Raw genomic sequence first — 20325 nt, forward strand, 5'->3', positions numbered from 1 at the left:
TCTTTCACACATAAAAATACATAAAACAAATTATGAACTATGAAGACTGAAAAATTTCTAGACGAAATAGTTATATAAAACATTTTTGTGCAAAACTGAAAATTTTTATGTTTTTTTTGTATCAAAACTGAGAATATTATCAATTTACAACTGGAAAAATTGATAACATTCTCAATTTTAACATTGAAAAAAACTAAAAAATTTCTTAAAAATTGATAATATTCTCAGTTAATACTGAAAAAATTGAGAGAATGTAACGCCCTCAAAATATTATATAAATCAACCTTTCATAAAAATCATAAACATAATAGAAATGTTACATTCATTCATCAGAGTTTATATTACAAAAGATATTACATGAAATTTCTAAGTGTTAACAACATAATAAGTGCCCTACGGACTTACATCTTTCCAAGTTGTCACTTGGATATAACAAAAGAAGAGTCCTAACTCTTTTACATATAAAGCCCTTGGCTTGAATTTACACTTAACACAAAACAAAAACAAAAAAAGCAAAATGGAGCCTTCAGCCCCAAGACCTCCCAAGCTATGTTCTTGGAGGCAGCATGTCACCTATACCTACACATGGTATCCCAAGTAGGGTGAGCCAAAACCCAGTAGAGGTATGCTAAACAATATATGAGAATTAACTAAAATACGAGCATCAGATAAATGTGCAACGTTCTTAACCAACACATATTCTTTTCAAGGCCATTCAATATAGATTACCAATTTCTCTATTCATTTCCATTCTACCATTTCAGGTAAATCAATTAACCAAATTCATTATTATCAAGCAACCAATATGAGACTACAACTCAATGGTTCACAATTCAATATATTCATCAAATCCAACACTTCTATTTCTTGCCATTTTACGGAACCACGTCCGAGGGAACCGGTACCCATAAATATACAAGATTTTGGGACTTTCATCTTGAACACTCCGGCCAACTTAATTCTTAATGGAGTCCATCCCCTATCTCCTCCCACATAATGAATACATATACAATATATTTAAACACTTTGTTATATATAATGACTAATCAAAACACATATTCAACGGTTTAATCAGACTATCATATTCAATGACATAATTCAATTGATTAGTTTCAATCATCCTAATTCTCATGCAGGTTTTACAACAATCATAGCTATCCTCCACCGATAGCCCAAAATAGATATATCTAAACAGATAAATAAATCTATCAACAGATAACTTATCAAATTTTCCATAGGTGAGTGAATTGTCAATCAAACTACACCAATTAATCACAATTTCCTCCAATTTCATAATTCTCAAACCAATCTCATTATTTATACAAAATAATTTATTCAATTCAAATTAGGGCAATCTCCCCCATTTTTCAAATATTATAACCAAGGCCAAATTTCATTAATTGAACCCAAGTCATACCATGTTCAAGACATCTTATACACTTATGGTACCAAAATGGAAAACCCTTCTTTCAAATATCAAAACCCTAACCATAATTTCACCAATATCTTTCCAAATCCCACAATTTATACAAAATGACAAATATTTAGGTTAAAACTCATAACAAAGAGTAGAATATCCCTATCTCAAATGGAAAAGCTCAAAGAGAAAGAAGGAGAAACTTGAAGATGCTCCAAACTTGAACTTTTTCGGATCAAAAGGAAGCCCACGCCAAACTCTAGCTTTTTAACAAAGGGAGTAGGGTAGAAAGGCCCTAAATGATGGAGTATTTGAAGAGAGAGAGTGAGAGAGGGTGTTTTAGAGAGAGAGGCAGCCATATTAGGGTTTTGAGTGAAGAAAAGGTCAAAAATTGATAAAAAAATCACGCTGCTGCGAACTGATATATGCGAGGCTCGTTCGAGCGAAGGAGTTGTCGCTTGAGCGACTAGACACAACAAGTTGCCTCACTCGAGCACAAAAAGCGTCGCTCGAGCGCACAATGCAGAGCTTCAGGTCTGTCATCAACACAGACGCACGCTCGAGCACAAGAGTTCTCGCTCGAGCAAAGGAACAAATAACATGGGTCTCGCTCGAGCGCAAAAGTTCTCGCTCGAGCGAAAGCTACGTCTAAGAAAGAAACCTGAGGACTCTCAATTCTCGCTTGAGTGCAAGAACCCTCGCTCGAGCGAATAAGCAGATACCCAAGGCTCACTCGAGAAAAGCCTTGTTCGAGCGAAGGAGCCAAAACCTGGACAACAACCATTTGCACCAAAAGACAATCAACATGTTCCAAACACGCCCAACAAGACCCAAAACTAAAATTCAAAGAATTAAAGGGAGGAAACAAGACATAGACAACAACATACAACCACGAAACTCAAGTCCGGAACACAATAAAGGTCGGGGTAAAACCTGGATCACTATAGAAAATTTTCAGTTTTATTGGATAATTTCACAAACTAAAAAATTGTTAGTTTCGTATAGTTATTATTTTTGTAAAATTTTATATTTAATATTGGTCTTGTTTGATAAATCTTATTGTGTATACTCGAAAAGTCTATACTGTATATTAAGAAAAATGAGATTTCTAATGAGAAGAGCCTTGTGAAACTCAAAACCCTCAAACTATTTTTTTAAAATTCTTATTTTTTAAATAATTAAAAAATCTTCTACTAGATAACTTTTTATTGAATTATTAAAAAAATATTATTATGCCTTGATTTACACATTTCAAAAGAAAAATTAATCAATCTATTTATAAATTTAAATTTAAAATTTTGAAAAGGAAAGTCAACAAATCAGTTTTAAAATTAAAAAAAAAAATCTTTTAGCTTAAAAACTCCTAAGTTAAAATAGTCAAAAAAGCCAACTAAAAAAGTCATTTCCAAACGACCCCTTAATTTAGAAATTTGAAAAAAAAAGTTAACTAATCAGTTTTAAATTTTTTTTTATAAAAAATATAGTTTTTATTGAATCATTTAAAAAAAATTTATTATGCCTTGTTTTGCACATTTAAAAAAAAGTTAATTAATCCATTTAGAATTTTAAATTTAGACATTTGAAATGATCAGTTTTAAAATTTAGATTTTTGTACCAATAAAATACAGAAATCAATTCATATCTTCCATAGTTTATTTATCTTCATATTTAATTTTTTAAATAATTAAAAAAAATCAATTGGCTATCTTTTATTCTCTTATAATGTGATTGATGACTTATTTTAAGAACTTACTTCTCCTACCAAATATTATATAGGTTTTTTTAGATAGTGGACGTCAATACAAAACTCCTTTCAAACATTGATGATGTGTTTGTGTGACACCCCTGTTCCGTAGTATGTTAATTGGTCCTTAACATGATGTGATTATGTATTTTGATATGATTTTGTGTTCCACTATGTGAGAATATGTGGTTTGAAATTTTATCTGTTCATCGTAGGAATATCTGTTTGAGTAGTCTGTTTTGGAAATTTAATTGAGGGCCTTATCGGCCACGGAACCCGAAATTGACTACGCCATTGTGGTTGGCATAATTTTTAGGGCCTACGGTGAAATTTAATTGAAATTTGATTCTGGCCAATTTAAACTGATTAAATTGATAAATTAAGTACCCCATTATTTTATATTAAAATATTTGTTAGTGGGGCTTGTTTTATATTTGCATTGCACTCCCCTTTAGCTCTCTTAAAACTCAAAATCTGAGTTAGACAATTGAGAGGGAGAGAGAGGCCGGCCATGGAGAGAAAAAGGTAGAGATTTGTGTAATTTGGGCTCAAGACTTGGGAATTTGAAGATCTAGCTCAAGATTTGGCTAGAGCTTGAGTGTTGAAGCTCTTAGGTAAGTGATTTCATGAACTCTTACTTGTAATTTGTAAGTTCAAGGGTTGTTTGCGATCAAGAACATGTAATGAGTTGATTTTTGTTGAGATTGAAGTCTTAGAACTCATGCATGTAAGAAATTACCTTGAAATTGCATGTTTGAGCTTGAAACACATGATTCATGTGGAGTTTTGGGTAAAGCTCATATTGTAGTCACCATTTGTACCATCTAAGTTGAGAATGATGAGCATCTCCCACATGCATGTACAAATCATGGGAGTATAAGTCTTGAATGTTGAATTTGAGCATGTTGATGATGGGTTTGAGACAATTTGGGACATGCATGTAGATAATTCATGTAATTGAGCTTCCTAATGTTGTAATCTGCATTAGTAGCATGTTAGCATGTGTAAATGTGTAATTTGAACCATTGCATGCAAGAAATGTAGATGGAAAACTGATTTGGAGCTCAAGAACACGATCTGGGAAACCCAGATTTTTGAGGTCCGCTCGAGCGGGGTAATGGCCGCTCGAGCGGGAAAATCGTGCTCCCAGCATTTTTGCAGAGTTGGATGCCCGCTCGAGCGGGACATTTCACGCTCGAGCGTGGATTTTTGTAGACGGACCTTCAGCTCGAGCGCATCTTTTGTGCAACCAGTACCTTGCAGGCCTTAAGGGTCCGCTCGAGCGGAGAATCTTACGCTCGAGCGGGGACCCTGTTTCCTGGAATTTTGTTCATGCATTCTGTGATTCGTTTTCCGTTCTCTTTCACTTGTAAGCACTCTTAGGCATGTGTTAAGCGTTGTAAATGAGTTAATGAGATAAGAACAAAGCCTAAAGAGGAATATGTGAATTAAAGAACGGATTGAACTGTTAGTGACCCTTTTGTATTCATGAAATGTGTAGGGTCAAGCTCCAGGGCGCATCCACAAGCCGATCACTGTGAGTAATATCAATATTTGAAAACTTGTCAATGTCCAATTGCTACTCCCCTATAAATATTATGAGTTGTTAATTGGGATTGTGGACAAAAGTCTGACAAGAATAAATGAATGAATGGGCCAAAGGCCGTTTGACATGAGTGAATGGGCCAAAGGCCGTTTGACATGAATGAATGGGCCAAAGGCCGTTTGACATGAATGAATGGGCCAAAGGCCGTTTGACATGAATGAATGGGCCAAAGGCCGTTTGACATGAATGAATGGGCCAAAGGCCGTTTGACATGAATGAATGGGCCAAAGGCCGTTTGACATGAACGAATGGGCCAAAGGCCGTTTGACATGAATGAATGGGCCAAAGGCCGTTTGCCATGAATGGAAACCCGGATGGGCCAAAGGCCAGAATGTTTGGAACTACAGTTACTTGACTTGTATTTCGTATAGTTATATATATTTTGCTGCTAAACAGAAGTATGAATTGGGCCCAAGGCCGTTTGGAGCATGTTGATCTACATATTGTTATGTAACTGTTATATTTGATATTATTCACTGGGCTATCGCTCACGCTCATTCATGTATTTGTAGGTGAGCCAAGGGAAGTCCAAACCCAGCCCCAGTGAAGTCTGCTAGGAACAACAGGAGTTTTGGGAGAGTCAGCCTTGTGCCTCGCGCATGAGACCATCCTTGCCCTTTTACTATGTACCTATGTTTTGTCTTGTTGGCAAGGACCCAGTGCATGTCTGTCCATAGTCTGTTATAGGTTGACTCGTTTTGGACGATCCTGTCTGTAATGAATTTTGTGAAACTGCACTTTTGATGTGAGTTATTAACGTATCTGAGTATGGTTTGTTTGATGTGCATATAAGCACGGCTCTATGGACAAAGTTTTTAATTTTGCTTCCGTTTGGCCTCCATTAACTCTGTTAAAATACGTTTAGAACAGTTTGAGGCCGTAGGTAATCTCATGATTACTGGCCGGTTACGTCCTTAACCCACGGGGGCGGGTTCGGGTCGTGACAGAGTGGTATCAGAGCACGAGTTAATAACTCACACACTTGTCCAAAAAGAGCAATAAGCGTCTAGATGAAATCTAGGATGCATTCATGTGATAAATACGAGGTTGGAAGCATTGATTATATACTTAAATGTTTTGTTATGAATAATCATATGTGTAAGTTGTGAACTACTTGCATTACGAATTATCTGGAAATATGTGCTCCTTAGTGTATGTGTACTTGTGTACCTTTGGTATGGAATATAATGCAAGTTTAATCAGATGGTGAGAACCAGAGGTGATGAGTTAGAAGAATCCTCTGCTGCCAGACTGGACAGAATGGAGAGACTGATTCAGGAAATGGCAGAAGCTTTGAGACAGCAACAGGAGTGGCAACAACAGTGGCAGCAACCACATCCGCCACCTCCACCTCCGGCACCACCTGTGCCAGATAATCAAAATGATGATCGGATAATCGCTCTCACCAAGGAATTCAAGAAAATGAAACCACCACAGTTCCATGGTGGACTAGATCCCTTAAAAGCCGAAGCTTGGGTACTTGGGATTGAAAAAAACTGTTTGAGGTGTTTCCGTGCTCGGATACACAGAAAGTGCTTCTAGCCACCTTTATGCTAGAAGATGAAGCGAGAAGATGGTGGATGTTGATGAGGGAAAACCACAGAGATATTGATTGGGCAAAATTTTTGGAAATCTTCTATGACAAGTACTTCCCGCAGTGTGTCCGGGACAGGAAAGTGGCAGAGTTCATGGAACTCAAACAAGACAGTATGACTGTAGCTGAGTATGAGGCCAAATTTACTGAGTTGGCCAGGTTTGCACCACACGTAATCGACACTGATTATAAGAAGGCAAGGCATTTTGAAGGTGGGCTCCGAAGTGACATCCTAGAGCGGGTGAATGTCCTGAAATTGGAGACCTACATTGGGGTGCTTGACCGGGCCATCATATCAGAGGCTAATATAGCTAGACAAGCTAAGCCAACAACCGAATGGAGAGGCAACAAAAGACAAGGCTTCTTTTTGAAGAAGAAATTTCTGAAAAAGCAAAACACGGGCTCCTCAACTACCTCAAGTTCTTCCCGAGACACGACTCCCATGTGCAACACTTGTAGCAAAAGGCACCGTGGAGTTTGTTACCGTGCATCGGGAGCCTGTTTTAAGTGTGGGAAACAAGGGCATATGGCCCGAGATTGTAATCAGAATAGTGGGAAGATAGCTGCTAGCTCCACTGCATCGATCCCGAAGCCGGGAAACACTTTGAGATCTGCTACTACTGGGGATACAGTGAGACAAGGGAGAGTCTTTGCACTCGTTCCGGGTGATACACGGAATGCCAATGCCGTTGTCTCAGGTACTATCTCGATATGTAATCAGGATGCTTTTGTGTTAATTGATTCTGGATCAACGCATTCATTTGTGACATATGCATTTGCATCTAGACTGAAAAGACCCCTAGAATTGTTGCCATATTTGTTATGTGTGTCTGCTCCATCGGGGGAATCTGTGTTATGTGACTATATATATCGATTTTGTGACATGCATATTGAGGATGCTACCCTGTATGTAGATTTGTTGCCCTTAAACTTTAGACACTTTGATATAATTTTGGGCATGGATTGGTTGACCAAATACTGTGCCACTATAGATTGTGTGACAAAGAGGGTTGTATTTAAACCACCAGAACAGAAAGAAATTGTGTTTGTGGGAAATGGGGTAGTACCTCCACCATATTTGATATCTGCAATGAAAGCATGTAAATTGATCAGGAAGGGATGCCAGGGTTATTTGTGTTATGTATTGACTGAACAATCCGTGAATGTTGAATTGAATGATATTCCCATCGTTAGAGAATTCCCAGATGTATTTCCAAATGAATTACCAGGGGAATTGGTAGACAGGGAGATAGAGTTTACTATTGAAACTGTGCCAGGCACCCAACCTATTTCTAAAACTCCCTACAGGATGGCTACAGCCGAAATGAAAGAATTGAAAGAACAGTTGCAAGACCTTCTTGATAAAGGGTTTATCCGGCCCAGTACTTCGCCTTGGGGCGCACCAGTGTTATTTGTAAAGAAAAAGGATGGTACCTTACGCCTATGTATTGATTACCGGGAATTGAACAAGGTAACGATAAAGAATAAATATCCCTTACCCCGTATTGATGACTTATTTGACCAGTTGCAGGGATCACAGGTGTTTTCTAAGATTGATTTGAGATCCGGGTATCATCAGCTGAAGGTTAAGGCAGAAGATGTTGAGAAAACCGCATTCAGAACGAGGTATGGTCATTTCGAGTTTCTTGTTATGCCATTTGGAGTGACTAATGCTCCGGCAGCATTTATGGACTTAATGAATAGAATTTTTAAAACCTACCTTGATGAGTTTGTTGTTGTCTTCATCGATGATATTTTAATATACTCTAAAGATAGACTTGAACACGAACGTCATTTGAGGACTGTTTTACAAATACTTCGGGAAAGAAAACTATTTGCTAAGTTAAAGAAATGTGAGTTTTGGTTGGATGAGGTTATTTTCTTAGGGCACGTGGTCAACAAGGAAGGAATTTCAGTGGACCCGCAGAAAATAGAAGCAATTGTAAATTGGCCTACACCAACTAATGTGACAGAAGTTCGCAGTTTCATGGGCTTAGCTGGGTACTACAGAAGGTTTGTAAAGGACTTTTCGAAATTAGCTGTGCCTCTTACCCAATTGACACGTAAAGGACAACCATTTGAGTGGAATAGTGAAAGAGAATCAGCCTTTCATGGATTGAAGACAAGATTGACCACTGCACCAATTTTGACACTACCTTCAGGTACGGAAAATTTTGTGATTTTCAGTGACGCATCTTATAAGGGTTTGGGTTGTGTGTTAATGCAGAACGGAAAGGTTATTGCTTACGCCTCCCGACAGTTGAGGCCACATGAGAAGAATTATCCAACACATGACCTAGAATTGGCCGCAGTTGTTTTTGCTTTGAAAATCTGGCGGCATTATTTGTATGGGGCAAAGTGTGAAGTCTACACAGATCATAAAAGCCTAAAATACTTCTTCACGCAGAAAGAGTTGAATATGCGTCAGAGAAGATGGCTGGAATTGATAAAAGATTACGACCTAGAAATTCAGTATCACCCCGGAAAAGCTAATACGGTGGCTGATGCCTTGAGCAGGAAATCAACAGGGAGTATGGCTTGCTTGCTTACTGAACAAAGGGAGATTTTGCAAGACTTTGAAAAGTCTGAAATTGAAGTGGTAGTGTGTGAACAGGGCGGATTGATAGCCGCTATTACAGCCGAGCCGGCAATTGTTGATGAAATCAAGCAAAAACAGAAAGAGGATGAGTTCCTCAGAAAGGTAATTGATGAATTTGAAGTCAGCCCAAAAGCAGAGTTCAGTATCGAGAATGGAATGTTGAAATTTCGAAACCGAATATGTGTTCCAGTTATTCCGGAGCTAAAGAAGAGGGTCTTAGATGAAGCCCACAGATCCGTATTTGCTATGCATCCGGGTAACAATAAAATGTATCGGGATTTGAAACAAACCTATTGGTGGCCTAAAATGAAGAAAGAGATTGCAGAACATGTGTCCAAGTGCCTTCAGTGTCAGCAAGTTAAGGCTGAACATCAGAAACCAGGCGGTCTACTTCAACCTCTCCCCATTCCTGAGTGGAAGTGGGAACATGTGACCATGGATTTCGTTGTTGGCCTACCTCGGACTTCCCGCGGTATGGATTCTGTTTGGGTTGTAGTTGATAGACTGACTAAATCTGCACATTTTCTGCCTGTCAAAACTACATTTACTGCTTACAGGTTGGCTACTATTTATGTTGATGAAATTGTCCGCTTACATGGAGTTCCAGTATCCATTGTGTCGGATAGAGATCCGAAGTTTGTATCTAGATTGTGGAAGAGTTTGCAGGAAGCTATGGGAACAGAACTAAGGTTCAGCACTGCATTCCACCCACAGACAGATGGGCAGTCAGAACGAACAATACAGACTTTGGAAGATATGCTTCGCATGTGTGCTTTGGATTTTCAGGGGAGTTGGGAAGATTACCTGCCACTTGCAGAATTTGCCTATAATAATAGCTTCCACTCCAGCATCGGTATGGCACCATACGAGGCTTTGTATGGTAGGAGGTGTAGATCACCTATTTGTTGGACAGAGGTCGGGGACAGAGCTTTGCTCGGGCCTGAAATTGTACAAGACACCTCTGAAAAGATCAAAACTATTCGGCAAAGGCTCAAAACAGCTCAAGACCGACAGAAGAGTTATGCAGATGTCCGGAGAAGACCTCTTGAGTATGAGGTCGGCGACCATGTGTTCATCCGTGTTTCTCCAATGAAAGGCCAAGTCAGGTTTGGGAAAAAGGGCAAGTTGACGCCCCGTTATATTGGGCCGTTTCAAATTTTGGAGAAACTTGGTCCAGTTGCTTATAGAGTTGCTTTGCCACCGGGATTTGAGCAAATCCACAATGTGTTTCATGTGTCAATGTTGAGGGGTTACCTCCGAGACCCGTTGCATGTGATTGATTATCACCGGATTGCTATTGATGAAAATATGGAATATGCTGAATGGCCGGAAAGAATTGTTGACCGACAAGTGAAAGAATTGAGAAACAAATCCATTCCAATGGTGAAAGTGGAATGGAGGGAACACTATGGGGCAGATGCTACATGGGAAAAAGAGGAGGAAATGCGGCTACGCTATCCACATTTGTTTCCCGACGAAGGTAAGTTAAGTTTGGAGGACCAAACTTCCTAAAGGGGGGAAGACTGTGACACCCCTGTTCCGTAGTATGTTAATTGGTCCTTAACATGATGTGATTATGTATTTTGATATGATTTTGTGTTCCACTATGTGAGAATATGTGGTTTGAAATTTTATCTGTTCATCGTAGGAATATCTGTTTGAGTAGTCTGTTTTGGAAATTTAATTGAGGGCCTTATCGGCCACGGAACCCGAAATTGACTACGCCATTGTGGTTGGCATAATTTTTAGGGCCTACGGTGAAATTTAATTGAAATTTGATTCTGGCCAATTTAAACTGATTAAATTGATAAATTAAGTACCCCATTATTTTATATTAAAATATTTGTTAGTGGGGCTTGTTTTATATTTGCATTGCACTCCCCTTTAGCTCTCTTAAAACTCAAAATCTGAGTTAGACAATTGAGAGGGAGAGAGAGGCCGGCCATGGAGAGAAAAAGGTAGAGATTTGTGTAATTTGGGCTCAAGACTTGGGAATTTGAAGATCTAGCTCAAGATTTGGCTAGAGCTTGAGTGTTGAAGCTCTTAGGTAAGTGATTTCATGAACTCTTACTTGTAATTTGTAAGTTCAAGGGTTGTTTGCGATCAAGAACATGTAATGAGTTGATTTTTGTTGAGATTGAAGTCTTAGAACTCATGCATGTAAGAAATTACCTTGAAATTGCATGTTTGAGCTTGAAACACATGATTCATGTGGAGTTTTGGGTAAAGCTCATATTGTAGTCACCATTTGTACCATCTAAGTTGAGAATGATGAGCATCTCCCACATGCATGTACAAATCATGGGAGTATAAGTCTTGAATGTTGAATTTGAGCATGTTGATGATGGGTTTGAGACAATTTGGGACATGCATGTAGATAATTCATGTAATTGAGCTTCCTAATGTTGTAATCTGCATTAGTAGCATGTTAGCATGTGTAAATGTGTAATTTGAACCATTGCATGCAAGAAATGTAGATGGAAAACTGATTTGGAGCTCAAGAACACGATCTGGGAAACCCAGATTTTTGAGGTCCGCTCGAGCGGGGTAATGGCCGCTCGAGCGGGAAAATCGTGCTCCCAGCATTTTTGCAGAGTTGGATGCCCGCTCGAGCGGGACATTTCACGCTCGAGCGTGGATTTTTGTAGACGGACCTTCAGCTCGAGCGCATCTTTTGTGCAACCAGTACCTTGCAGGCCTTAAGGGTCCGCTCGAGCGGAGAATCTTACGCTCGAGCGGGGACCCTGTTTCCTGGAATTTTGTTCATGCATTCTGTGATTCGTTTTCCGTTCTCTTTCACTTGTAAGCACTCTTAGGCATGTGTTAAGCGTTGTAAATGAGTTAATGAGATAAGAACAAAGCCTAAAGAGGAATATGTGAATTAAAGAACGGATTGAACTGTTAGTGACCCTTTTGTATTCATGAAATGTGTAGGGTCAAGCTCCAGGGCGCATCCACAAGCCGATCACTGTGAGTAATATCAATATTTGAAAACTTGTCAATGTCCAATTGCTACTCCCCTATAAATATTATGAGTTGTTAATTGGGATTGTGGACAAAAGTCTGACAAGAATAAATGAATGAATGGGCCAAAGGCCGTTTGACATGAGTGAATGGGCCAAAGGCCGTTTGACATGAATGAATGGGCCAAAGGCCGTTTGACATGAATGAATGGGCCAAAGGCCGTTTGACATGAATGAATGGGCCAAAGGCCGTTTGACATGAATGAATGGGCCAAAGGCCGTTTGACATGAATGAATGGGCCAAAGGCCGTTTGACATGAACGAATGGGCCAAAGGCCGTTTGACATGAATGAATGGGCCAAAGGCCGTTTGCCATGAATGGAAACCCGGATGGGCCAAAGGCCAGAATGTTTGGAACTACAGTTACTTGACTTGTATTTCGTATAGTTATATATATTTTGCTGCTAAACAGAAGTATGAATTGGGCCCAAGGCCGTTTGGAGCATGTTGATCTACATATTGTTATGTAACTGTTATATTTGATATTATTCACTGGGCTATCGCTCACGCTCATTCATGTATTTGTAGGTGAGCCAAGGGAAGTCCAAACCCAGCCCCAGTGAAGTCTGCTAGGAACAACAGGAGTTTTGGGAGAGTCAGCCTTGTGCCTCGCGCATGAGACCATCCTTGCCCTTTTACTATGTACCTATGTTTTGTCTTGTTGGCAAGGACCCAGTGCATGTCTGTCCATAGTCTGTTATAGGTTGACTCGTTTTGGACGATCCTGTCTGTAATGAATTTTGTGAAACTGCACTTTTGATGTGAGTTATTAACGTATCTGAGTATGGTTTGTTTGATGTGCATATAAGCACGGCTCTATGGACAAAGTTTTTAATTTTGCTTCCGTTTGGCCTCCATTAACTCTGTTAAAATACGTTTAGAACAGTTTGAGGCCGTAGGTAATCTCATGATTACTGGCCGGTTACGTCCTTAACCCACGGGGGCGGGTTCGGGTCGTGACAGTTTGATTCATAGTTTTGAGTAGAAATTTTGAAAGGAAAAATAAAAAGATGTGTGAAATTAGGTAAATGTTATTTATATTTTATTTACATTTCACCTATCTTTTTTCTTTTTCATTTCAAATTCCTACCCAAAGTGCATAAATCAAACATAACATAAAGTTAATTACGTATTTTCCATACTGAAAATTTTGAATTAATATTACTTTTTTAAATTGTGTATTACAAACTCTAATCACACATGGTTTTCCATATAACAATGATTGAAATTTATTTTAGTTGCTATCTCAAAAATTAGCTTATAGAGTCAAAGAAAATGTGCAGATTTTAAACTTTTAAAGCAAAAATTTTATATTAAAATTTGTTCAAATGTAATTCTTTTAATATTTATAATTTTTTTTAATTGATTGATAAAAAGCACCATAAACATTAAGATTTTTTTTTTTAATGATATTGAATTATTAAAATATAATGTATTATAGCTTAAACCAATAATTGTTGGGAAAAAAATTGACTCGAACTAGATTTTTTAGGCTAATTTTTAATATTTAATCTAATATTGAAATTCCCAAACTTGCTCATACCGGTCACAAACCAATAAAGACAATTTTTAATGATTAGGTAAAGGTCATATTGACATAAATATTGAGTCGAGTAGCTTTTGGGTCATTTCTGATGTTTAGTCCAACACCACAAAACAATCATAATCCATTTTTACGTAAAAGTTATGAAATACGATAATTTACAATATTGAGTTGAAAAATTTATAAGCTTTATACCAAATAAGAAAAAATCAGCATAACAAATGTAATTTACTACTATCGTATGGTAAGTTAAAATTGCAAACCTTATAAAATGAAATGTATTTATATTTTATAGTAAATATAATTTTTGTAATTTATTCTTTAATTTATACCAGTTAAACTATGACATGCAATTTTTTATTAAGAACCAAAAACACACAATTAATGACATCAGAATAAAATCTTCTCTTATATGTAACTTTGATAAAAATAAATAAAATTTAATTGATTATAAATCATTTTTACTATGTAATTTAAATAAATTTTATATTATTATTTTAATTTAAAAATTAAATTTTGATTATTTATATACCCGTGCATAACACAAGGAATATACTTAGGCCTGGTTTGGCTTATACTATATAAGTAAAAAAGTCAAAAAGTTACTCCAAAATCCAAAAAGATATCACTATTCACCAAAAAAAAAAAAAATTAATTTTTTTCTGCCCAAGTACACACTGAATTGACAACAAGCCAGTTGCTGTGCAGCGACAGTGCACCTAAATGAAAGGATTGGGTGTGATTTGCACACACACCGCTGTTCGGCCTGTGGGGCCTATCACAGATTCCGTTTTGATAATCTGAACCGTTAAATGTGTAGAACTCGTCGAGTACTATATGTCTGCAAAAAATCACATTAATTGGATATCGATAACTATATGATCAAATCAGTTATGTACAACAAATGGATGGTGTTATAATTAATGATTGAAAAATAAATAAGTCTGATCAGATAGCTATCGATATCCGATTACTGTGATTTTTTATAGATATATAGTGTTCGACGAGTTACACACATTGAACGGTTCAGATTATTAAAATGAGACCTGTGATGACCCCTACAGGCCAAACAAAACCGTCCAGTGCTTTGTACAAAAATTAGGCAATAATTTCCATAGCCAATTCACTCCAGCCGGTTGTACGGCTGGGGCCCACCTCTCACTAATCATCTCTTACACACTTTTTTTATACAATATTTTAATATACATTTTTTCATAAAAAGCTAAAAAGTTAACCCAAACCTTCATATTTTTTTCTCAATTTTTTTAGTCCAAAAAAATAAAAAATACACTTTTTTAAAACACCCCAAACCAGCCAGTATATTTTATTAAAAGTAAATAAAAGTTTTTATGTTTTGAAACAACAAAACAAAAGTAAATGCCACATCAGTCGTATCCACTTGAACTAAGAGAAATTATCTAATGCATTTGGGACATGGTTAGATAGTTACTAAGAGATCTGTGTTTGGTGGAAATGGTAGAATTCACAATTTTGCGTTAGGACATGAAACATAATATTTAGTGATTGGTGAATAATATTGTCATGTAGTGCACTTAGAACAACTAATAATTTTTTATTAATATTTATTGAATTAACGTTTTTTTATTTCGTCCACCTTTTTTTAATTGTAAAACAATTATATATACATAAATATTTTGAATATGGGACCTTATTAATTAAAAATAACGAAATAGGACTTGTACCAAAATTACAAATAGGACTTTTGAGTAGTTAACCTTAACTAGGTTATTACTACTTCAAATAAAAGGAAAACGCCACAATATCATATGCATTTTATAATTAGATAATAAAATAACATAACTTCATATTTTTTGAGTCATAATTTAAAAAAAAAAGAAAAGAAAAGAGATCATAACTTAACGCCACATGAGGTATAACCAAATATCTTATGAGTTATAACTAAAATAATATCATAATTAAAAAAGAAAATTAGGCATAATTAAAAAAAAATGAGACATAACTAGTAGTGCATAAGGTACTCACTTTTTAAGTGGGCGTATTGTAGCATTTCTCCAAATAAAAAATAATCAGTGTGTTTGATTTCAATTTTCTGAATCCAATTTTTTAGAAATTGAGTTTTTTGTTTTTCATATTTTATTTTGTTTTTAGTGAATATTTTTAAAATTTTAACAAATTTTTTAACTTTTTTAAATGCATCTTAATTAGATGTATCTAAAAGTAAAATATTTGTGAAAAAATATTTTTAAAAATTAATAAATATACAAAAATACAAAAAATATATGAAATTTTCATTTTTTTTTATTTTTAGTGTTTAGTTAATTTTGGAAAGATTTTTTTCACAAATATTATACTTTTTAAGTATATTTATGTTAAGTATATCTAAATATTTTTTGAAAAATACTTAAAATATTAAAAAAATTTAATAAAAATAAAAAATATATGAAAAAAAATGATAAAATTTTTGAAAAAGTGAATTTGGGAAATCAAAACCAAATAGAGTTAATAATTTTTGCCAACATATCCAACTGCATTTAATCGTACCAGTAATTAGGTAACACGTGGTGTAGATTGGAGCTACACTATTATGCGTTCACAATAGAGGCAAATACTGTCATTAAAAAAATAATATTTATAACACGGCACAAAATCTTTTTTCACCAAAGCCAACTTATCAGTAATTCATTGTTGACAATATTACCTAGCGAGACTTTGCACCAACAGTTGATGCCGGTAAATATTACAAGTTTGTGTTTCAAATTTCAATCACAACACTTATTTATTTATTGGGTGGAGTCAAGTGTACTCCAATCCAGTTAGGGTTGTGAGGTTATTTATAAACTGAATCTTTTATTTTAAAAGCCTATGTATGTAGATTATTTATGAAAAAGAAGAAAAAAAAAGAAAAGAAAAGAAATTAATTTGATAATCATATGTTAATCACATAATTTTTCATCATATTTATATATATATATTTTTTAAAAGTATGATTTTAAAATATAATATCCGTTTGTTTTAAAAGACGAATTTATGAAAATATGTCTAGAATTATTAGATAAATCTATCTTTGTAGATACTATACACAAAAGCTTATAAAATAAATTAATTAAATTATTGAAGTATGACCCGTATTAAATCTCACAAAATCATAGAACTAAATTGTATTTTTTCTCCAACTAGGAAAAGCTAGTTTTTTTATTATTTTATTTTGGGCTAATTCAATAATGGATTAAAAATAAGAAAGAATACAAAATGGGCACACACCATTCTCTTATCCTATGCCCACGGCAACTCATAAAGGTCCGTTTGTTTTGAGAGATAGAGGTGAGATTAGAATTGTGATAGAAGTGGGACCACTAAATGTTGTGTTTGTTTTGAGAGATGGAGAGGAGATTCATAATCCCATGAGATTAGGATGGACCTTGGGGCTTAGTCCATCTCAATCCTAACACCAAGGAGGTCATGGATTCAATTCCCTTTAGGGGGATTGAATTAAGGGAGTGTAAGCATTTAGGTGTTTTGTTAAAGGTGGAGAGATTTTTTTTCATAGTTGCTAATCTAACAACTAACATTTGCCGATCCAAAAAAAAAAAAAGAAATTACTCCCATTGGAGTAGGTTTTTTTTTTTTTTTTTAATGTTGGGCATTTTTTTTTTAATTTTAATGTGTAATGTTTTTGTATTTTTTGTTAAGTAAAAATCATAATTTTATTTGTTTTAATATTTTATATTTCTTTTATAGGATAATAATTTAACAATTCTTACACTAACAACTATTATAAAAAAACAAACATAATTTTACTTAATCTTCTTATTAATAATTCTCTTACTATTAATTTCTTTACTATCAATTCTTTCCATTTTATCTCTGAAAATAAACCGGCCAAAGGGAGGAGGAAGTGTCTTTTGATAGAGGCCTTATGTAGTGTAGTGAGCATCAACCAAGACTAGTGGCAGACTTTGAAAATTCCAAATGAAAGACTTGTGACAATTTGAAATTTAAATTACTTTACAAGTTATCTTATTTCATTCCATTACAATCATACAATGAACGGGATGTGAAGTGGGTTTCGTGCTTGACTTAGGGCGACGTTAGAGTCCATGATGTTCTAGTAGTGCTTGACTTGGGGCGACTTTAGAGCTTACAGTGGTCCATGATGTTCTAGTAGTGAGGTTTATGAAATAATAATGATCAAGTATAGATAGATATAATTACTCCCATAATTTTGATTCTTTAATTTTAGTTGATTTAATTTTAATTCTGAATTTATAATTTTATTTTAATTTTATTCAATTGCTTATAATTGTCAGTATTTTTTAATAAAAAATATGTACATAAGTGATATGTGTCATATTTCTAAAGATAAAATTATAAATATATTCAATTCATTAGGTTAATTTCAACTAATTTCATGATCATTTTCCATCAAAAACACCAACCACCTTGTTTGGTTTTGATTGATTTGAAAATTGAACTTTTTGTTTTTCGTATTTCTTTTATTGATTTTTTTAATATTCTAAAGTAAATTTTTTCACTTTCTAAATGCACCTAACTTAAATGCACCTAAAAAGTAAAATATCTGGGAAAAAATATTTTAAAAATTCAATAAATACACAAGAATACAAAAATATATTGAATTTTTGTATTTGATGAATTTTTTAAAGATTTTTTCATAAATATTATACTTTTTAAGAGTATCTAGGTTAGATGCATCTAAAAAAAAAAAAAAAACATTCTTAAAATATTAAATTTTTTTGGACTAAAAACAAAAAAAAAAAAAAAAAACTCAATTTTCAAAAACCAAACGAGGTGAACAGTGTCATTAATTGAAGCAAACTGATATACAATTAAGCATCACAATTCAGTCAATTGAAATGTGATAGACAAAAATAACACAAAAAATAAAATGTAAAACTATCAATATAATTTGCCATTATATATACTAGACTCAGTTCATTATTTTAATAGCACTTTCCTCTTTCTTGTTTTATTTCCCATATGATTATTATTATTCCATATATCAAGTTATACATCCCACTCAGCCTCCATGAAGAAAACTTGGTTAACTGCACTAGTAGTGGTCCTAGCGTCCTTGGCACAATACTGTTTCTTACCTTGTTTGGCTGTGAATGTTCTCAACTCCACCACTGATCAATCTGCTCTTTTAGCTTTCAAATCCTACATCACTTTCGACCATCGTCACCACATATTGGTAACTAACTGGTCCTTAGCCACCTCAGTTTGTGACTGGATTGGTGTCTCTTGCGGCAAGCGCCACTACAGAGTAGTGGCCTTGAATCTCCCAAACATGAGTATTGGAGGCACCATCCCACCCCACATTGGAAATCTCTCATTTCTATCCTACTTAAACATCACCAGCAACACTTTCCATGGTCATCTTCCCAGTGAGTTGGCTCGATTGCATCACCTAAATGTTGTCGACTTTGGTGTCAACAATTTCAGTGGAGGTGTTCCGTCATGGTTTGGAAACTTACCCAAGCTTCAATACTTGCGTCTCGCAGACAACAGTTTCATTGGTTTAGTTCCACCTTCCATTGGCAACATATCAACATTAGAGTCTCTCAATTTAAGGTCCAATTTTCTAGAGGGAGGAGTTCCTGAAGAGATCGGTTATCTTCCTAAACTAAAGTGGTTAAGCATGCAATTTAATCAATTTTCAGGGTCTATACCGCCAACCATCTTCAACATCTCTTCACTTGAGTTGATTGATTTCACACATAATATGATGTCTGGTAGTCTTCCGGAGGATTTGTGTGTTTTTCTTCCGAAACTTGAATTTCTCCGTCTTTCTGATAATGAGTTTGATGGCCAAATTCCAACAACTCTGGGTGAATGCAGAGAGCTCCAATTCTTATCATTATCTTACAATAAATTCAGTGGTTTCATTCCAAAGGCAATTGGGAATTTGACTTTGCTTCAGATTTTGTATCTTGGTGACAACAACTTTAAAGGTATGATTCATTCTCACTTTTTATTATGATTAATATTTGAGAGCACTAAAAAAGAAGCACTAAGGGGACACTAATGAGGTGGCTCCCCCTTATGTGATGATTGACTCTTCTGTTTTGTTTTTTTTGTTTTACATTTTCCAGCTCATTAGAACTGTTTGTGGTGTGTTTTTTAGTGGTCTCAATCATTTCTGTTTTATTATTATTCAGTTTAGTTCGTGTTTGATATATATGCAAAGTAGGAAGATTTGGAAAATTTCAAAATATAAATGCTGACGTCACTAACGATATTTAGCAACGTTTTGGAAAAACGGCGTTATATCTTTTTTAAAAAATATGATCGTTAGTATGCAGGGTTTAAGAGGCGTTTGTAGAAACTCCGTCATATCCTCTTTTCTCCTTTTTTTTTTTTTTTTGATTGAAATTGTGCTAATTTTATTTGATTGAACTAAAAAAATACCTGTAATAGCACTAATATAAAATAATAACTCCCATTCAAATAGCTGTAATGAAGCATTAATACACTTTCTCATTCAATTAATATCCAATCACCATTACCCACAAAATTAACATATCCAAAATCCAAAAATCATGTTTTAACATTAACCACAAACTAACATATATCCAAAAATCACGTCTTAGCATAAAAGTTGTAGTCTGGTCTACATGCCTGCATCAGAACATAAACTGCAATCAGATTCACCAAAATAAACACAAATTGAAAAATTTGTACCCAATACTTATAAATAGTACTTAAAACTTGAAGAAGCACTAACAATAAAATTTTATCACATACCAAGAAGCACTAAATACATATAAAGAAAATGGCATACCCAAAGACAATACAGACA

At 35.1% G+C, this 20325-nt stretch overlaps 1 protein-coding gene across 1 annotated transcript in view; it reads left to right on the forward strand.

The window, feature by feature from the left end:
• The first annotated feature begins 18473 nt into the window (after positions 1–18473).
• LOC114319699 (uncharacterized) overlaps positions 18474–20325 on the forward strand; it is a 37206-nt gene continuing 35354 nt past the window's right edge. The window contains exon 1 of the mRNA XM_028266754.2: positions 18474–19477. Within this exon, the coding sequence (XP_028122555.2) occupies positions 18553–19477 (925 nt within the window). The 5' untranslated portion in view covers positions 18474–18552. The remainder of the gene's footprint in view (positions 19478–20325) is intronic.

This window comes from Camellia sinensis, chromosome 7, assembly GCF_055761805.1.
Source record: "Camellia sinensis isolate YWXY chromosome 7, ASM5576180v1, whole genome shotgun sequence".
Classification (NCBI taxonomy): Eukaryota; Viridiplantae; Streptophyta; class Magnoliopsida; order Ericales; family Theaceae; genus Camellia; species Camellia sinensis.